Here is a 21,993-nt window from a genome sequence, read left to right on the forward strand (position 1 = left end):
TGCAGATGAAGCTCTGAAATTATTTCTATTCCAATGGGCAAACATACTTTTGCAATACTCAGCTGCTTCCACATAACGGATTAAATTTCACCCATCTTGAGGAGAAATTCTTTCAATGAAAGCCCTTTTACTCTGGTCCCACAGCAGGCCATGCATTCATGTACTCTGTTGTACATCATTCATTCACTCCCACAGGGGGCATCCCTTCTGAGATCCAAGCAATTTCATGTCCCAAGAGAACATGAAAAAAATCACATCCAAAACTTGCAATGCACAACTGCCACTGGACTGTTTCTTGAACTGCTCCTCTGCCATGGGCTTTCTGGAAAGTCACTCTCTTTGTACAGATATATTTGAAACTTCTGTTTCAGAGCTTATAATGCATCTACTTAGAGATGCATCATGGGTATCTAATTAAAGACACCCAAGAAACACCATTTTGTGGAAGCATTGTTGACTGTAGTTCTTTTTTCCAAAAGTTCCAAATGTTTCCCATAACCCACTGAATTGAAACTCAAGAACAATGAGCTTTTCCATCAAAATCACCAAGAAACAGGCCATTTAGGGAATGTATGCAATGCTGTTACAAATAATTTGTAGAGTTCACCCTCTTCACATGAACCATTGAAAAGTTAAGACAGTATGAAATTAAAACCAGTATTTTAGGTTTTTCTATTTGCTCATAAAAGTATTTTTTTCTTCTTCAACAAAAAAGGTATTTAATATTAGCTTCAATATTAAACCTATTTCAAATTGCTGACATTTTTCAAGTTGTTTTTAAAATGCTGCAAGTTTCTTTCTTTCTTTTAAAGGAAAATTAGGACTAATGCCTTATGAAAAAGCACACTTTGTTAAGCTAAATATACAACTGGCTCCCACTATTTCAAAACACATACAGTTTTGCCATCAAGTCCTTTAGCAGGGATAGGAGTAAGCCCTACCACAGTACCAATGTTCTTCCTCACAGTGATGCCTCAGGTTTTAGCTTTTATGTTTTTCAGATTCTCGGCTGCTTTTGTGTGTAGTTCTGAGCTTCATATTAGGGGATGGTAAGCTCTCTTCACAGAGTAGGGAGACAAAACAATTCCTTCTCTAGCTGGGAACAAGGACAAATGAGCCAAATTTCAGGCCCAAGAGAATAAACAACAGTGGACTGAAGAGAGGAAAACAAGAAGGATGGGACTTAATAAGTTGAAGCTATAATTGGACGATTAGCTCCAATATGGAAATGGACCAGAACCTATACAAGTGTGAGACCCCATGACCTGTCATCCATTTTGTGACCATTTTAGACTAATCTTGAATTGGGCTCTTGTACTGCCCAAGGCGTATCCATTGAGGCCTTCTAATAAATACCTACTTTATTCTTTAACTCCATCTAGCCTCTGTTCTAGGTCAGCCTTCACAAGGCATCAACAGCTTCAAGTTCCAAAATCCCCACACAACAAACAGAGTTACAAACCAATTCAAATTCTATTACATACCTGCCTCCCTCAAAATGGTTGATGAGATCTGACACTTTACTGGACTTTTCCTTTGTGACACTAGAAACAGCAGCAGGCGTCTCTTCCTCCATTCTTGGTTTCTGATTTATTAAAGCTTTATGCCTAGGGGTTTGGTATGTTGCCTTCTGCAGGTGAATTGGCTTTGGAGGCACTGCAAAAAACAACAAAAATCAATCTCTTGAATTTCTTTGAGTTTCTATACAGATTCATGGAACGGTTTATATTGGAAGGGACCTTAAAGATCATCTAGCTCCAAACCCCCTGCCATGGCAGGGACACTTTCTGCAAGACCAGGTTACTCTCACAAATTAGATTTAGTTCTTTAGAAAGAACTCATTGTAGCAACGAAAAAGAGATACTCTTGGCTACAACCTTAAAATTCAACCTTAAAGCTGCTTTACAAATACAGGAGAGACTTCATCTAATTCTTCATGCACTGTTTGTTATTAGGGATCTTGTTATATTTCTTGACTAAAAGCTGAACAATATGCTACTTTAAACAAGCTAGAATTTTTTTCTTGTTTTCTTTCTGTGTGTTTGTTTTCATAGTATACTGTAGGAAATATGTATGAGAAGCTTATGGTTGCAAGTTTTGTAATAAAAAAGAATTAAGCACAAAGGAAAGATGAAGGAAATTGCTGCCCCAAAACTCTGGTGCTCTCATTCTTTACCTTATCCCTTGTGACCTCAATAATAATAATCAGTAGAAAAGATATTTGCCTTCAGCTTTAAAATTCCCTTACTTACTGAACCTTTGTCTAATTATACTACTGAAAACCTTCCCCCCTGAAAACATATTTTTACTCCTGCTTTTTCCCTATTCTTACCATAAGTCCTTCTAATTAGATTGTTGATGATCATCTACTGCTTAATACAGCAGTGACTAGAACACAAAAGACAAGGTGGCACATAAAGCAACTGAAGTCACAGCACTAAAGTCTTTAAGCAACCATGCAGCATTTGTGGGCAACAAAAGCACATCACAGTCTGGGCCCAAATGCATTCCACATTGGAGCAATGAATGTCCAGCTCCATCAAAAGGACAGCCTTGATGGAAAAGGACCTTAATTCCCAGGTATACCTGTTCATTCCCACACACATCCCCAAAACATACTGTGGGAGCAGAGGAAGCCATCAACCAACATTTGAAAGGGATGTTGAAAAAATTCTATCAAATATGCTAATCACAGATGGCGATAAACTTGAAGAAACACACAATTAAGGGCAATTATTAATTTCTTCCCTTCATTTAATTTATAGGTAATACAGGAGGTAATATTTGTCTGTGTTTCCAACAACCTAATTGCAGTTTAATGGGATTGCAGTGATCACTGCAGTCTGAAAAGTACCATGAGAGACTCTATGCAGAAATGAACTTGCCATAAAAAGCTTTAGACTTCAATCATATCAACTGCAAAGGCTGATAGATGAAATAATCAGAGGGAAAAGGAAGACAATTACTGTAGGTCAGATGCCTTTACTGTGCATATGTGCACCCTCAGTCCTCAGAAGCTTTATATGTATTAACACATGCAAAAAAAGCAAGTTTGGGGAAGGATGCAGTATAGAAGATGACTCAAAATGCTCTTTTGAAATATTTGCAATTTGTTATTTGCAACCCTGAAACAAGGAGATATTAAATTGTGCAACTGCTTCAGCTGCAGTAAGTGCAGTCCCTCCTGAGAAGCCCCGCGCAGTGCTCGGCTGCAGTGCAGTGGAACAGCTTTCCCCAAATTCCCTCTTCCCAGGAGCTCAGGCAAGGCCTGGCAGAATGAGGCCAGCGAGCATCCAATAATTGTCCGAGCACTGAATAGCTCACTGTGCTGACAAAGGCCATGGGACAGCGGAGAAAAGGAGACACAAGCAGGCTGGGGAAAAGCAGGACACATAATTGATCATAAGCACTGCCATTCCCTCGGGGAGGAGGTGGACAGCAAAGGGGACATGGAGTGGATTTGCTGGCCAGCACCACAGCAATTTGTAGGAACATTTCTTGCTCTTGCAATGGTCTCTGCATAACCTCCAGTCCTGTGAGTTCTCTTATGTAATGGACTCGTACATCTCTTCAATTCTTCTGTACATCTCACGAAATGTTAATGTCCTCACAAGGATATATTAAAACTACTAAACTTGCGGGAATTAATGTCTACTGATAAAGCAGAAGGAATTAGTGGGTAGCTATTTTTATACCGGATCCATGGGGACAAAAATCAAATTCTAGGACATTTTGTGGAAGTGTCACAAACTTTTGCAGCTGAAAAACCATGGCTAAGCAGCATTTATGCATGGCAAGGAATGAGGAACCTCTTGTCAAACTGGACAATCCCCATATACTGAAAATCACTTTAATGTCTTCAGAAGAGAACCACGAACCAAACAGCCAAATCACTTAGACAAAATATTTTATTCCTTACTCCCTATCAGCACCTAGCAGACAGCATTTCCCCTACCAGTTGCTGCTGTAGCTACTGTATGGTTCAGAAATAGTGCAGCGGAGAAAGAATAGTCACAAGATCAATGGAAAGAAAAGAATGAGTAGTGAAAAAAAAAAAAAAAAGCAAACCACAACCCTCAAACCTTCCTGTAAGGTCAGCCTTGTTAACAGGGATTATGGAAAGCAAATTCTATTAATTCTCTCCTCAATGTACTTCTGTAGTGTTTTGTTTTAATCAGATTATTTTTCAGTGTGTGCAGAGCAAGGATCTTAAGGAGGGAAAAAAGAGAAAAGACTGCCCTATTGTAGTAACCTGCATAATACAGAGCTCTGTTTGAGTCTATAAATACTCTTGCCTCTGTACTGCAGAATTTTGAGCTCATTAGGAGATATGAACTGCTTATTCTGCCCAAAGAAAACCCTTCCATATACTGAGGTAGCAGATACTGTACACCACTAGCCAAAATCAAAATTTATGCTGCAGTGCCTGGCTGTGCATTCAACTTTGCATACATTCATAAGGAAATGTCAGGTAATCCTATATAAATGGCTCAAAAGGTACAACCACCTTTGCAGACTCCAACGCATATCAGCAAAGGTCATTTATCTCTTGTCTTAGAAAGTATGTGTTCAATGGTTAAAAAGGCTGCTATGCCTTGACTCAATGAAAATGAAGTTAAAAGTTCCTGTGGTAAGCAACTACAGCTCTCCTGGCTGAGTCATCCATCTTCACCTCCCTGCATGCTCCATCACCTTCAGGAATACCAAATGAGCACTGCTGAATAGATGCCAAAGATTTATACTCTCAAGAACAATATGAAATAAGCAGTAAATTAAACACAGCAGAAAGAGAGAAAAAATTAATCTTCTCTTTGAGATGTGTGTTTCCACATTTCCAGTCCACGCCACAAGAATCTTTCAATAGTATATCAAGAGAGAAGACCAATAATCATCAAATGCCTTTTGTCCTCTCATTTGTCTTCTTCACAGAGATAATTTGGGGATTTGTTAGTTTTGTTGATAAAACAGACATTGTTGCAGGTTTCTTAAAGGATCACCAAGACTGGAGAAACCTACCTAGGAACAGCTGCCAGTTTTAGTTCAATTCACCTTTCACTGTACAAATTTAATTTGCTAGGGAAGTACAATGTTTATCTGAGACCTTTAAGAGGTGTCTCAGCTTTTTTTAAGCCCAGGCCACTGTCAAGTTTTATCCACAGACTATATAATAACTGAGAAAGGAAGACAGGATTCATGATACACAGCAGATAGGCAGCTAAAATTGACTGCCAAAGTTTAAATGTTGAATCTGTTGCATCCTTATCATTTCACAGTAGCACAAACCAGGCCATCTTTTGGAGTGAAAATTCACCTCCAACCCAAACAAAAATGCCTCTTCAGCCTCAGCAGGAGATTCATAAGTACTCCTAGATTCTCCTTTAGAAAAATTTAAATGAGCAACTGATGCACAGTCTTGAACTGACAAGGCACTCCACCGCTTTGAAGAAGTGTTGGCATTTCCACATATTTTGCATCCTACAATAAAACTGCCTGGTACAGGCAGCAGTTTCAGTGCCCAGTATTTAGCAATTTGACGTCATAAAAGAACTGACGCAAGAGGATCAAAGAGCAAGGAACAGGAGAAACTAGGGGTTAAAAAGTAAATTTTTACATGTCACTCTACATGAGCTCTGCTATTACGAGGTTCAGATCACTACCCAAATATTTGTAGACAAAGACAAATTTTAAATTATTTAACAATTTTCTTCCTCTCTTGTGGATTCATATGTGGTAGCATATTTTGCTATTTCCACTGACTGCCCCCAGTGTGGATCAGTCCATTTTATCAGGGAATGCACTGCATTGGTGCAAAGGCAAAGCAGCATATCTCACAGCTGGTACAGACACACAGACTGTGACTGCTTTTGCTCTGCAGCCCTGATTCCTTTGCTCAACTCCCTCATCAGCTTTTCAGCCAGTTTCAGGCTTTGCTCCAAATTTTTTCCAAATATTTTCCTGAATCAAACTCTGCTCCAGACAGAAATCTGACACATGAATTGCTGACTTATTGATGGAAGGAATTACTGGGGAACAAAAATTGATGGAAGTAATTACTGGAGAACAAAATTTCTGCTATTGTAGCAGACAGGTTTTTTACTCCTTGAAATGCCAGGGGGGAAAATTAAAATGAAAATAAATAATTTCATATTGGATTGCGTGCAGAACTTTATTCACTTGACTTAGCTACCCCGAGTGAACTGTTTCTAAATACTTAAACTACTCAGAGACCAAGTACAGACAAAAGTACAGGGTTCACTTGAAGTGCAAGATTTTGAACATTTTTTCTTAATGTTAAACTTCTATTTCCCTTAATAAAGCAAATTTTACTGAAAATGACTGTACCACACTTGCAACATAACCTCAAAGTCATGTTTATATCTCTTGTTTTAATTATTTTGGTAGGTTGGATGAAGGTCATTTTGCAGTTAGTTCCTCCACAACCAAATACACTGGCAGTACAATTCAGGTCTGTCATCTTATTTCCTTTCACTATTAAAGGCCACTTAGTATTTGCATGACTAGAACTATCATATGGAAAAATGCTTCCTGCTGCTATAAACCAAAAACATTTTTGTACCTCCACATTACAACTTTAAAAAAAACCAGTGGCTACTTTTAAACGAATAAACCAGAGCAGCCTAGTTTGCTAAGAACATTTAGTCTCCCAAATGCCTCTCTCATTAATTCTGGTTTCTTTTGCTTCAATTCTTCAAATAAAAAGCCAAACAAAGATACAGTACAAAACTTCCATATGATGCACATATTTAATATTCATAAATGGAGAGCGAGCCATGAACAGAGGAGACACAAAATATTATTTACAACAGTATTATTGAATTTCATCTACACAGCTGCATTTCTTAGACTACCACACTATTCCTGGCTGTGGCACATTTTGGAGTACACAATATTGACAAACAAAAGGAAACTTGGCTGGGAAAGAGCAACAACAGCTGTGTAACTTGAATGAATGGGGTCCAATAATACACAACTCCTAATTTATCTAATAGCTAAAATTTTATAATAACTATGTTGGCTTTGGTTTTGAAAGACTTTAAATATTTTTATTGATAGCACATTTCTATTTATCCATTAATGACTTCTAAAATATTTTTCCTAGGAAGAACACGTTCCCTTTGCTGTAGAGAATTAATTCCAGAGACATAGGAAATGGTACAGAAAGGCTCCTCAGATAAGTAATGTTTACATATGACTGGCAAAAATTCTTAGTTTAGTTAACAATACGGGCAAATGTTCTACAAAAACAAATTACACACAAAAAAACCCCAGCTTTATTTTGCTTTTATTCTCCTGAAGTAAACAAAATTTTCTGACACCTCTAAAAATTTCTTCCTGCCCTTAGCTCTAAGAAAAACTCAGGATTGATGCAAAATTCTTCAAGGTGCATTTTCCCATTGAGTGATACAGATATTTTTGACTCCACTACATGATGACTCTGTGTGATTCTAGTTTCTGTACTTGATTTAGATGTGCTCTACTATGGGGTTTGTGGGACCAGCTTTTGGTAGCTGGGGGAACTACAGGAGTGGCTTTTGTGAGAAGCTGCCAGAAGCTTCCTCCATGTCCAACAGAGCTAATACCAGCCAGCTCCAGGATGAACCCACCACTGGCCAAGGCTGAGCCATCAGAGAAGGGAGTAACACTTCTGTGATAATACATTTGAGAGGGGAAAAAAGTTATTGTACAGACATGATTGTGCTCAGGGACGAGAGGAGTGACAATATGTGAGAGGAACAACTCTGCAGACACCAAGGTCAGTGCAGAAGGAGGAGCAGGAGGTGCTCCAGGTGCTGGAGCTGGGATTCCCCCACAGCCCATGGGTGCAGCCCATGGTGAACCAGCGGTGCCCCTGCAGCGCACGGAGGTCCATGGGTCTGCAGAGATCCACCTGCAGCACCTGGAGGAGAGCTGTGGTGGAGCATGTGGATGCCTGAGAGAAGGCTGTGACCCCAGGGGAAGCCCACACTGGAGCAGGTTTTCTGCCTGGGTTTGTGACCCTCTGGGGGACCCATGCTGGAGCAGGCTGTGCCTGAGGGGCTGCACCCTCCACTCATCTGGAGCAGCTCATGAACAACTGTAGCACACAGAAGGACAGATGCTGAAGAAGCACGTGGAAAACTCTCCCATGGGAGGCACCCTGAGCTGGAGCAGGGGAGGGACTCCTCTGCCTGAGCAGTGGCAGAAACGACCTGTGCTGAGCTGACCTTAACCCCCATTCCCACTTGCCTCTGTCACTGGAGAAAGGACACAGAACCTGGGGATGAGGTTGGGGTGGGGGGAAGATGTTTTAAAGATTTGTTTTATTTACCATTCTCCTGTTCTGATTTTGGTTACTAATAAATTCAACACTTTTCCCATGATAGCAATCAGTTTGTGATCTCCCCCTGTCCTTACCTCAACTTAGGAGCCATTTGTTATATTTTCTCTCCTCTGTCCATTTGAAGAGGGGAGTGATAGAACAGCTTTGGTGGGTACCTGGTATTCAGCCGGGGTCAGCCCTCCACATCTAGTTTTCCATAAGTAATTCTCATCTATGCCTTATTAGCACTGTGTCTCAGAATCCAATGCACTGAGCACATTGTAATTTATGTCCTCAAAATTCACTTTTAAAAAATTTTTTTAAATAATCAAAGTTCCTATTGCTTGTCGCCTCTAAAAGATATCAGTCCAGATTTGATTTGAATTCAAAATCTCTGGAATGTAGCGACTCTTAGCTGTGATTAGCCAAAGCAGAATCAACAACATGACTGAGAAGACCACATAAAAAGATGGTTTAAGTCAACTTAAATAGTGATTTTATATATGTATGGTCATACATAGATATATATATATGCATATAAAATGTGTTTATATAAATTATGTATGTATATATATATACACACATATATATATATACACAGGTTGATCTATTTCACTTTTAAGAGTAAAGATATTTATGGACAGAAGCAGAGAGAAAGGAGACCTAATTCTAGCCTGTGTACATTACTGTCAGCTTTTGCTGCACAAACATGAAGTTCCCATCTTTCCACATACTCCTGCAGGAAGGCACCTCTTAATCTCTGCTAGAACTCCAAAGACCCTGAATATCTTCCCACCATTCCTGCCTTGAAGCCAGACTGTCAAACACTCCAGTTTAAAAATAGTGTCCAAACCTCCCAGCTCAAATACAGCAACAGTTTTGAAAAATAAGCCAGAAATTACAGAATCACAAGGCATTTACAGAACATTTGTATTTCAGTAGCAGGCTTATGCCCCATGGTTTTCTCTCTTTCAAATACAATTGTCTCAAGGTGCTCTGCTGCTCTCAGAAGTCTGAAAGAACAACTTTCCTAACAAAAATATTTGAGAGTGCTTACCTTGTGGCTTTGGACTTGCAGCTGAACGTGGGGACTGTTTGAGTGGCACACTTCCATTTATTCCCTGAGCCGCTTCGTAGCGTACATTCTGCTCCACAAGCCTGGCTGTGGCACCTGCTGCACAAGCTCTAGGCAGTAGTAAGGGCTTTGGACAGATGCTGCTGCCTGGAAAATAAATACACACAGAAGTAAGAAACGGGATTGAGTATAGGCTAGAATGACTACAAGAACATTTATTAGCATGCTAACAATTCTCTACAGAGAATATTAAAATATTTAAGAGTGTCTCATCCTAAAAACACTCTTTGCCTTTCAGTGAAATTTGTTATGTTGTTTAAACTTTGAAGGATTGGATATGAAGAATATACTTCCACCATGACTAGCCTAAGCTCTTCTATAGGAACATGACAATAACCAACAGACATTTTTCCCATTTGAATTTTTGCTTGTTCAACAGAACTGGACCAGCTGGTTCAACAGAACCAGCATTTTTGTTCATCTATTCTATTTCTGTATTCAAAATGTGTACAAAATGCTGTATATTCAGAACACTTATTTAATTACTTGATGGAAGGACCCAAAAGTCAGCTAAACTAATTGTGTCTCTTTTGGTAGGAACAGGCCCTATTATAAGTATTAAAAAAAAAAAAAAAAAGCACAGCACAAAGCCAGAAAGAAATTATTTCTTAGCAGAATGGAATTTATTCTCATTCACAGAATCAATATGCTGCTGTTATTGATAAGAAATGTGGAAGAAAATATAAAGTAAAATATATTCAAACAATGGAAATGGTAATAAAAGCACTTATTTGAATGCAATTACAGAAGCCAAAAACATGCATTCTAGTTTTGCAGCTTAAAAGCAATTGGCTCTCTAAACACAATCAAAAACTTGAAAGAATAGTATGAAGGACTTTGAGACATCACTTAGGTCAATATTCATTTACCACTGAACCAAAAAAGCTCCAGAACATTTTTGTGGAAGAAGCAAGGAAAAGGAGAAAAGCCCATTTATCATTTATTGTGGTGTTGTCGTAATTATTTTCATTAAAAAATATATTAGGATAGAGTTTCTGCACCTCTATTTACTGTTGTTGTTTACCACCCTTTCCATTTGCTTGCCTTTGCTGGGTTTTTCTTTGCATGTTTCTGTGAAAATCAAATCCAAAACCCACTCAACTGTTTCATAAGGTGATCTTCCTGTATCTTCTGAACAACAACAAGAGTTTGTACCCTCTGGTCTCATCCAACTTCCTCTCCCCACTACAAAGTCCACCCACCCCTAGCTACAGCCAAGCCTGCTCTTAGAGCAGTAATGGAGAGGGATGCTACAACTACTGCTCCATGCTGCTTAACGATTCTTCAGCATTTTCTGGATTCCAACAATACTTTCAAGTATTTATTTTCTATTTCCTGGAAGCCTATTTTTCCTGTTGAACATTGAGGCAGCCTTACCCAGAGGCTGCTTCTACCAACACAGATTCCTGCAGAGGTCCACGGTGAGATCAACATTCCATGCTACCAAAGCCCCAGTACTTGGTGACAACGCACGCACAACACCCACAGCAGCAGCACGGCATCTTCTAGTTCATCCAAGGATCTCGCTCATAGCAAGGGATCTCCCAAGAACATAAAGGTGGTTATTCCAGAGTGATGAGGATAATCTAACAAGGCCCCCACTCTACAGAAGCAAAGTCTCAGATGCCTGCTATCTCAGGCAGAGACTCCTTGACTCTGCTTCCTTTGGTATCACTCCCATCCATAAAAAGTTGTGTTGTACTACAGCAGCGAGAGCTCTGTCCCACAGCATTCCTCAAATTCTGACATGGTACTTTAGTTCCGTATCTGTCTCTCCTGCAGGTGGGAGTTATGAAAGCTCTCAAAAAGACCAAGCTGATGGTACAGGGAGTTGGACCAGCAAGTTTTCCTTGTCTTCACCTAAAAGCTGACAGGCTGGATTTCCCTTTCCTACAGAATCCCATAAAAATACCACTACAAATGTAGCAGTTTGCACCCTAATTGGGCAATTCTAAATTCAGAAACAAATTTAAGAAGAGTAACTCCTGTGGTATCATTAGGTTGCACAAATTGAGTGGGCAATTGCACACAATTTATAAATCTATATTCAGATCACTTGTAAGATTGCAGTGAGGGTCAAAGTGTGAAGGCTTGGACTTCTCTGAAAACTAATTGGTTTGCAGATTTGTCAGCCAACATGCTGTAAAATCCACAGCTCCCAGAGTGCAGCTCAGTAACGGGCATTGCTGTGTCAACTGCTCAGACCAAGGCTAAAAATCTCCATCAAAATATTACCTTATTTATTATACAGATTTTCTGAGAAATTAGGTTTTGCTGTATCCAGAATAGGAACTTATTTTGCACGCACAGCTTTATCAAGGCATTCACACCTGCTGAAGGTTATCACTCACAATCACACAACGCCCAGCCAAATACAGAGCTGCTGCTGAGAACAGAGCTGCTTTGTGGTCAGCCATGGTCCCCCCTCCTTGTCACCTTCTGCTCCAGCTTCTGCTTCTGGCTACTACTTCCCCTGGGCCAGCACCAGCCCCTGTTGCACCGCACTGTGAGATGAGCAGCAGAAATTGGGCAGGTGGAAGCTGGAGTGCGTTTTGGGTTAATTCGACCTCACAGCCATCCCCCAGCACTGCTGCTTGCACAAGGGAACAGCTGGGAATATGGCTGGAAGGGGACAGGACAGCTCCTCCCAGCAGCAGCAGCCCTTCCTCAGACCTGCCTGATAAGATAATTTCAACACAACCCCAGTTCCTCAAGCAGCTGTTCAGACTTCCATTCTACTTGGTTTACACATGCACACACATAGCCTTAACACAAAGTCCAGCAAAACCAGCAACAGCTGAAAACAAATCTTTCATGCAAAAATATTAGATGGCCTTAAGAATCAATTTTGCTGTCAGCATCCTGTGCTCTCCACTAGACTGGCAAATATTAGTTACATTCAGTGGGCAAAATCCATTTTGTAAAGCTCATCCACTGTAAGACAGAACAGTAACACAAGCAACAGAAAAGAGTGCTTCTCTAAAATGGGATTTTTGCAACTGCTTACAGGAAACAAAAGCTACAAGAGGTGCTCTGATTCAAGATGTGCTCTGGCTTCACACCAACAATTCAGCACATGGGGCAGTGGGGAAAGAGAGCGACTTCAAATTTGTTATTGCTGTACAAGCCATTAAACAATTCCTCCTTCCTCTCTGGGAGCCACACTTGCTCGAGATGGACATGCTGCAGACATTTAACCCATATTTCAAACTAGTGATTTTGTTAATTGTGTCACATCCTCAAGCCATGTAATGCTGGAATGGTAAAAGGTAACAGAAATCTAGCTACAGCATATTTCTATACAAAACTGAGCAGACAAATTTTCTGGGCAGGGTGCATCCTTTGACAACCATGGAAATCTGAGCCCTAGTTTCTAGGCAATGAACAATACCACCTTCCAGGCGATGCAGGCAATAAAACTGTGGCAGAAACACAAACTGGTGAAAATTCCTGTATCTAGTGTAACGTATTCAAGTGTATTGTAATATAATAATACATTTTGTTATAACAAAAGCCCAAAACATGCAATACTCAGCCCAAATACTTGCTCCACAACCAGCAGCATGCATTTCAGTAGGGCTGCTCAGTTCTCAAGGCTTAAGTAAGCAGTAACACAGTCTGCCTTTTCAAAATACAGTTGTTGTTCTGTAAACACAATGAAAAATCCCATTAGATATGCAAAAATGTAGATATGCTGCAAAAACCTCCACCTTTTACTGGGCTGAAGTAGAATCCCATCATGATTATTTCTGACCTGATTAAATAAACACTTGTGCACTTCTGCTACTCCTATGAATTATAAAAAAATATAAGAATTATAATAACCATAATAAAAATAAGAAATTTTACCTGAAGTCAGAAATGCCATGGGCAACAAAATACTGCCAGCCACTTACTGTGTTGACTGGTACATGTTAAAACTCCCCTCTTATAATCAGGAATAGTTATATACATTTGAGAGGAGAGAAAGGTGATGGAAAGATTTAAGAGGTGTAAGGGAGAAAGAGGTAATAATAGCTAATAGAAAAGAGAAATAAACAGTGCAAATTTGATAAGCATTTAATTACTTTGCTTATCATCTGCAAGGAAATGAGAAGCTAGAATGCTTGCATCTGCAAGTATGTTTGAAGCTAGGTGATGCATTATATATTTTTTCAGGGCATTTTAATTAGAAATAACTTGGATCCATGAACATTTAGACAAACAATCAGCCAGCTTGAAGTGCCAGTAAGACTGAAAAATGACTCATTTATATTCACAAAGATTAACTAATATCTTAGTATTGATGGGTCCTCCATCAGCAGTTCCATAAGCCAATCTCAACACCATTAACTCTTCTGTTGTATTTATTTTCATTCCCACTTACAAGCACATAGTGCTTCTCTATTCCTGCAGCACTGTCTAATTTTTCTTGTCACGGTGATCCCACTCTTGTTCATGCATTCTGAATGAAAGAAATGCAGTGTTTCTGGATGTAAACAAAATATATGGGGGAAGTTTAGTCTCTTGTGACAAGAGGCAAAATTAAAGGATCAAAATTACTTCTCTTAAATTCTATAGCTATGCATGCCCCATGTGTTAAGTCCCAAGAGCACCTACCCCAGTGGCTGTGGCCTTGGTGTTCTACAGCTGGATCTTTTCATGTAACATCAATGTTCTCACACTTCCCGCAGCCCTGGACAGAAGTGGGTGTTCAGCAAACAGACCCTGCCAAGGCACTGCAGGAACAGCAACCAAACCAGACATTCTCCTACCAGCTCAGAGGAGTGCTAAGTGACACTGGCACCACAGAGACTACTCCAACCCATCCACCTACTCACCAAACACTACAGGAGCTGGCAAGGGCAGAGCAAGAGTGAGCAGCAGCTCCCTGATCACGAGCAAGAAGGCACAAAGTGGCTTCTCGGTTACAAGACCACAGGCTGAGGCTGAGCCAGACATCCAGTACATGAGGTCATAGATTTTGCACACAGTTGTGTCCAAACCTGCCCTCAAACCCAAGTCTCAAGTAACCTGGTACTTCCTCTTCACAGATTTATCCTTGCTGTGAGAGGAGCTGACATGCTCCTGAGAGGTTTATACTGCTGAAGCATACCCAATGTCAGTAACAACTGGACTAAATTCAAATTATCTGAGAATTAGGAGTGTGAAGGAGGAGAGTAGGAAGTTTGGAAGTCAACATTTCTCTCATGAAAAAAAAAAATCTTCCTTCCTCCAATTCCTATTAAAAGCTATCATTCTGAGTTAATTACACAGTTGTGCTTTGACACATCTCACCTCTCCCACTGTAGTGGTGATAGAATTGTGAATGTTTTCAGCTGCAGAATAGTGCAGAAACTCCACACTGATACTCTGTTCTGTGCACATGAGCTATGAAGGTTAAACATCAGGCCAGGCTTCACTGTGGTGAGCCAGTGCTGAAATACTGTAAATAGCTGACCACCAAACACTGCAAAAAGAGAAAAAAATAGCTTTTGTTGAAGTCAGGAGGGCTGTCTCACCAAATAAATTCGTTTTTTTCCTGCAAATAGGTACTGGCCAGAAAAATAAATAGCAAATAACAGACGGTTTAGAATTATCTTTGAAAAATGGAATCTTGGCAAAGTATACGGGACAGATCAGGTTCTTTTAAAGGATTAGTTCAGATGCATATGATGACAAAATGTAAAAATGTAGGGCTTTTTTCTTGCAGAGCTATTCCCCAGACACAAGCAAAAATATTCTAAGTTCAACAGAAGAAAGTACACCATTTTCTGGAACTAAAAAAGATGCAAACCGTATAAAACTATTATTTCTCGCTGCATACAAACATTAATAGAATTACCAAGCCAATATTACCTGCCTTTCATAGCATTTTCTGGATGGAGTAAATAAAACTTCAAGTGAATATGGTAGATATAAATTGTAGATTGCAAAAAAATATATAAATACTGCTCTTTTAGTTTAATGACCCCTGTGAATGCACCCATAACATGTGACAGTGAAGTTAAACAGGAAACCTTACTGAATTTCAAACTGTCAGATCAAATACTTGCTATATGATAGTTGGCAAGAACCAGAAAATATTTAACTTCTTGGTAGATATGGTACCTTACTTAGTAACAGAGAGCAAAGGTTTCCAGATTGTGCTTTGCCCAACAGTGTGTGAACCACTGACAAGAAATACATAGAGCAGTAATACAGAAGGAAAAGTGAAAGAAACTTCAGCAAGTTTAACTGTGCACAACACCCAAATTATTTTAAAAGAAGAAACGACTTCTGAAATAGTTTCATTTTTAATAAACTGAGGCAGGTTATGCAAAGCATCAGTGACCGAACCCAATACCAAACATTCCCATATCTGCTTGGTCTAAGATGAGATATTACTGCATTAGTTTGATTTGCAGGTATTTGGGAGACTTGCACATTCCATGCTGTTTTTCCTATGTTTTGCCAAGCATTACAGTTTCTTGGTCTAAGATGAGACATTACTGCATTGGTTTGATTTTTGCAGGTATTTGGGAGACTTGCACATTCCATGCTGTTTTTCCTATGTTTTGCCAAGCATTACAGTTGTTTTAGTTGGAAGAAATCATGCATCTTTCTGATGGTAACTTTCATTTCGAGACTGAAATAGAGCTTTCAGTGATTTCTACCAAAAAGGTGGAGTTGCTATGGATGCCACCACTTTGAAGTAGGATACATATTTAAAGTAACACATACAATATTATATTAAATATATAATTAAATAAACTCCTAAATAAGATTTATCAGTAATCCCCTGATCTCAGTGTTAGCATACAGTGAATCACACAAAGCAAGGAACTGAATGGTGAACTCCACAGTCACTACAAATGTCCTGCCAATGCTGGCTACAGGAGGCAGACTCAGTGTGCTTCACTCTGTTGTCCTGTCTGGCTGCAACCTTTGTTCTTTTCGCTCTGACAATCATTTCTTTGCAGTGAAACCTGCACATCTGATGTGAGTCTTATTAAAATTAGTCAACAATTAATGGGATTATCTTTCAATATTTGTTTCAATTTCGGATTAGCACAATAATATAACATTGCACTGCTGATGCTGTTCCAATAAAACAAAAAGCACTGTACAGGACTCCAAATGGTTGTAGTTTGAAAGTAGAAGCTTATGACTGAGGTCCTCTGCCAAACCACGCCATTTCTTCACTGAGGTTTTTATTACTCACCTACACTTGTACACACTGTGACGATGGTTTTGCTGATGGTGGAATAGTTCATCAGCTATTTAATGAATAAGGGGGGTTTCTTAAATACACAGAGAAAAGAAATGTTCAAATCACGTCTCCAGAAACCCATGACTGAAGAGAGAGCTCCGAGAGCAAGGAGTTCTGTTCAGAGGAATAAATTATTCTTCTTCCACATACTTAGTTCCTGTATTACAATATGTTCCCTCAAAGCCTTGTTTTCACTTTAGCCTTGAACACATATTATCAAGCACAAAGTCTAGACAGAAAATATGCAATAGTATTCTTTTATTTGTAGAAACTTTTAATGGTTTGTTTCATGAAATAATGTAAAAATCTTTCAGCAGATTTGGACAATATTTTTTCTTTGCTTTTATTACAACTACAAGACTTTCAAGTGAATACAGGTCCTGACCCTACAGCCATGTACCATGAACTTCATGTAGCTAAGAACCACAGGATCCAAAGCCACAAAACAAGAAACCCTAAGAAAGAAAATGGGTGCAATGAGAAGCATCAGCTCCATCACTCCAGGAATAGGCAGGGCAAGTTGACCCTGTAGCCCAAGTCAGCTGCCCTGCCATTACTGTCTCATTTCTGCACCAGGAAACTTCAGGTAATTCCTCCCTCCTTGCCAGCACTGCCTTTTGCCAGTGCCATAACTCATGACGGCAACTTTCAGCTCGAGAGCTGCTTCTCAGATGACTGCATTTCACAAAGTTGCAGCAGTGTCCTGACTACATCTGTCAACCTCTTCCCCCATCATGGTAATGGAGCACTGGTGAGTTCTGTATCTGGGGGGCACTTCCTCCCCTCCCTATCCCATGCTCTCTTGACAGCTTCCTTCATGTTTGATGAAGAAGGGCTTGAGCAAGTTTTGTGCGACTTTCTGGAGTTCCTACTGCATTAATAGTCATTTTGATTATGAACTCTACCACAAGAAAATATTGACAGGATACACCTCCTCCGTGTTTTCCCAGAATTATTTTTTCATTTTAGTTTTCTCCACAGAGCTGTGTGAGGTGAGCAATGTCCCCTCAACTATTATTTTATGGAACAATGAAAATTTTCATTAAGTTTTTAATTGTCACCAGCATATTCTGCACAGATGGAAATCATTGTTTAATAAGTTCCCCAAGCTCCTATTTACTAAACAAGACACCCCATTTGTAAAAACAGATTTACTGATCACAGAAGAATCACTTGTCTGGGCAAGGGTTGTTACACTGAGCCTGGTGTTTTTTTCACTTTATTTTTTGAGTTTTAGGTTGATTTCTTTTCTTCTTTCTTTTATTACATATCAGATAAACAGTATGACACCATGTTGGGCAGCCCAATTTAACTTCATATTAAGGAAAGCACCAGCGATACTGGGGTCAACTGAAAGGAAAATGCATCTGACTATCTCATACAAATCAGTGGAATAATTCAAGAGGATTCATTAGCATATACTTACCAGGCAAGTGCAGGGATTACTCAGACAATGACAGAAAGACCTCCCGTTCTATAATTCATAAGCCATTATAAAATAACAGTGTGCTTAGAGAAATTTGAACTAACTACAAATTTCATAATTTTGCACAGTATTCATTGCTTCTGAACTTATCTAAGAAGTCACTGCCACTTCAATCTTATTCTCTGCCCTGTTATCTGAGAAGTTATTTCATTTCAACTCAGAGCTATTTTGGAAACAATCCATATGCTCTGAGACATGAAATCAGCTATTTCTGTAGATAAAAGGACTAAAAGAAAGCATTTTTAGAAACAGGATGCTAAACAACCCAAAGCAAAAAGCCCCCACAGACCCAAAGGGGAAAAAAATAAAGTATCTAATTACAGAAGGTTGAAACTGTAACTGATATATTATTTCGAAATTGTAAAATAGAGGCACATTCAAGTAATTTAAAGAAATAAATACATAATATAGTACATCCAAAATGCAGAAGGGCCAAAGATCCAGAAAGAAGTCAATCACTCAATACAAGTCAATAAAATCATCACTGATAGATGGAAACTGTTTCCCTGATCCAGCTGCTGAGGCAGTCCACGTGTCCTGCCAGCATCTGACAACAATCCAGCAGCCAGCTGTCACGGACACAAGTCATTCCACCCACTCTCCTCCCTCCCCCTGGCTGCCCGCTCCCACCACTTTCTATGCCCCAGTGTTGGCACCCATCTAGCCTCAGGATGTGGTCTGGGAAAGTTAAGCCATCAGAAATGTAACTCTGCCCAAAAAATAAAGCAGCCAGTCCCATGCATTCATTCACCTTAGGTGCACTGGAGCTTGGGCAAAGATGCAAATTTATTGATAGGGAAAGGAATACAAGATTCTCTTTCCAGAAGCCAGTAGCCACTAGGTAATATTGATTTTATTGAATCATATCTCAGTGTGGTTGGAGAAAACACTAGGGACAGAAAAGGAAAAAATAATAAAAACAAACATTATCTAAAAATGGATGGCTTGAAATATGCTTTAATTATAGAACAGGCAGCAGGGTATTAACTGCACAATAGCATTACAACAGGCTACCAGGCACTGCTTCCTGTTACATGAAAGGTTACAAGTAAATGTAAACTCGTGAACTTTATGATAAAGAGGAAGGTGGGGATGGAGAGAAACCCTGTTGCCCAAGTGGTGCAACTGCGTGGCTCCAGGCTGCTCCATGGCCGCTGCCTTCCTCCCCAAGCCCGGCTCTCCCAGGCTCCCCAGGAGCTTCAGCCTCCCTGCCAAGTCATTAACAACCATCAGCTTCCAAACAAGCGGCTCCCAGGGAATGCTCACTGCACCAAACCAGAAATATAAAGAACCCGAAGCTGGACACTTCACAAGAATTCAAGTGCTTCCTGCTTTTGACCTGGTTGAGGGAAAAAAAGTGAAGAATAGCTACAAAAAGCCTCGTTTAAGTGCATTTAGAGCCTTCCTGTGTAATCATTCAGGAAGGACCTTCCTTGTCCAGTCTCTTTAAAGCCTACCACAATTATGCCAGCTTTTACATCGCCTCCTTTCCGTAAGGAGCAAGAAACCAATCACCATTTCACATTAACCCACTGGCTCATGATCATCCTTATGTAAGGAAGCCAAATACAAGTTGCCTGGAATCCAAATGGGGAAAAAAATTCCTTAGCCTTTAATTGCCAGTGATGACCACTCTTTGTACTGGCCACAGAATTCACTCCAGGTTAACAGACCTGACCATGAATGCATTTGCCTCTTGAACATTATACAGATTGAAACAGCTTTACACTTCATGCTCTGAACGGGTTGAGAGATTAAAATTCAAAAGCATTCTATTGTTTAGTTCTCTCTACTCTCTTTTCTAGACCCCCATTTAAAATCTTAAATGTTAAAAAAAAATAAGAAAAACAGCAACTGAATTCAAAATGAATTTTGAATGTAATTTCTTAGAAAAACAGCAACTGAATTCAAAATTCAAAATGAATTTTGAATGTAATTTCTTAAAACTTATAAAAAACTGGAGAATTCAAATATCTGATCTCCATGCAAACTTGAAAATTTATCATACTGATCATACTGTTCCAAAAAGCTTAATATTCCTATGAATATTTAACTTTGAGTGTGTAAATGGATAGAAAATGCTATTGAAAAAAAAGTAATATAATGTAAAAAATACATTAAACCCAACTAGACTCCAAGAAGATAAATAATTTTGAAATGGCTGAAGTTTTGTCCAAAACATCTCAAGGACGTGCAACCTTTCACTTTGCAAACGCTTCAAAACGCAAATGTTCGAAGGCCCCAGGACAGACCAAAAAAGGCTGTTTCCACCCAAACTGCAGCTAGCCCAGAGTGAGACAGCCCCTACCAAGATTAGAAGTTCCATCTTTTCCATCCCTCCACATCCCTCCCGCTGTTCACTTCTTACCCACCCTGGGGCTCGCTGGGTTTCTCTCCAGGTCGGTGGAAGCCCGCACAGCTCCCGGGTGAGTGGACACGGCTTTTACACCAGAGTTTTGTACAGTGGGAGCGAGCTGAGCTGGCTCGTGGGTGAGCCCCAGAGCGGGACCTGGCAGCCTCCTGGCAGCAGCTGCCCACTGGATCACTTGAGCTGCTGACAAAACTGCAGCCCAGCAGAATGTTGCTGACTCCTATGTAATACTCAGTGCTCTCCTCAGAGCCTCAGCTCTTGGCATCAGTAGAAAGAGCATTGTAATAGTCACTAAAAAAAGTGGATGGCTTGCATGATGGGGAAAATAGTTTTCCAAAACAGAGAAAAAATAAACTCTACAAAATTACTTGTAAAAATAACATTTGTTTAAGGTTAAGCATTTCTTTTCTAATACAAGGTTTGGCAATACTCCAATCCCTCTCCACCTCACATGACGTAAACCAGCTGTTGCCTCCTCTACTTTTTGTTTCCTTTTTTACAGTGACGGATCATGACTGAAGGGGTTTTTTCAAAGGCAAGCAAGAGTAATCATAATGCATTAAAGATCTTATAGCAATGTAAAGGAAAGATTATTTTTCCTAAACACCTGTCCTTCTCAAGGTCAAGCGTTGCCTGTCAAACTGTAAGAAATACATGGGGCACTAAAGTTCCAAACTGTTAACACTAAAGAAACTTACTCCTTTTTTTAATAATAATTATAAACCCAGGGCAGAAGAGGAGAATTACATAAATATTTTGAATTTTTAGTAAAGACTCAACAAATACACTGGGTTTCTAAGCATTGGTGTAAACCAACAGACATTTTCTGTTTATACAGCACCTATCACATAAAAGACTAACATAAGACTCAGTGCTGCAGGCCAAGGAAAGCATAATGGTGACACTAATGAAAACACTGGAGTCCCTGTTGACTTCTGAGTCATGGTATCAATGACCCTTTGAAAAGGTATTGCTTGAAATCAGTTTTTTCCTTTATAGTGAATGCTACTACTAAAAGAATATAAATTTATAAAGTTTGAGTCTTCAAAAACATCAAAACTCCAGGAAAGGTACATTCTACATATTTGTTGTGGCCTTTAGTGCTTGGAAAAACTGCTTTGTTCAGATACCTGCAGACACTCAACTGCCCAAACTGCCCATGGTGATGACAGTGAATGCACTGCTATGTGAACTTATAGTTCCTGTAGGTCCAGCCCCTCCTTTTGCCCTCTCACCCAGTCCCAGCAGCCAGCACTGGAAGGATTTCTTTGTGTTTGAGGAGGCAGCCAGCGCTTCAGCAAGAGACTCACTGCTTCTCTGACACCGTTTAGGGGGATCCAGGGATATCTGTCCACTTGATTTAAAACCCACACAGACTGGAATTATTTGCTGTCACCCTTTCTCTGTGCATTGTCTATATCCACAGGTCTCTTACACCTGATAGTATAAT

General features: G+C 39.7%; 1 protein-coding gene across 8 annotated transcripts in view; it reads right to left on the reverse strand.

The window, feature by feature from the left end:
- The window catches only part of FGD4 (FYVE, RhoGEF and PH domain containing 4), a 105,482-nt gene that overhangs the window by 32,095 nt on the left and 51,394 nt on the right, over nucleotides 1-21,993 (reverse strand). For 7 of the 8 annotated variants that reach the window (XM_041398758.1, XM_041398754.1, XM_041398755.1 and 4 more), the window contains 2 exons: nucleotides 9,378-9,542; nucleotides 1,485-1,656 (listed from right to left, as the gene is read on the reverse strand). In XM_041398758.1, coding sequence (XP_041254692.1) covers nucleotides 1,485-1,576 — 92 coding nt within the window. In that variant the 5' untranslated portion in view covers nucleotides 1,577-1,656; nucleotides 9,378-9,542. Of the gene's footprint in view, nucleotides 1-1,484; nucleotides 1,657-9,377; nucleotides 9,543-20,544; nucleotides 20,590-21,993 lie in introns of those variants that run through there. The other variant, XM_041398757.1, reaches the window with a different exon arrangement.

This window comes from Onychostruthus taczanowskii, unplaced genomic scaffold, assembly GCF_017590055.1.
Source record: "Onychostruthus taczanowskii isolate IOZ18803 unplaced genomic scaffold, ASM1759005v1 scaffold15, whole genome shotgun sequence".
Classification (NCBI taxonomy): domain Eukaryota; kingdom Metazoa; phylum Chordata; class Aves; order Passeriformes; family Passeridae; genus Onychostruthus; species Onychostruthus taczanowskii.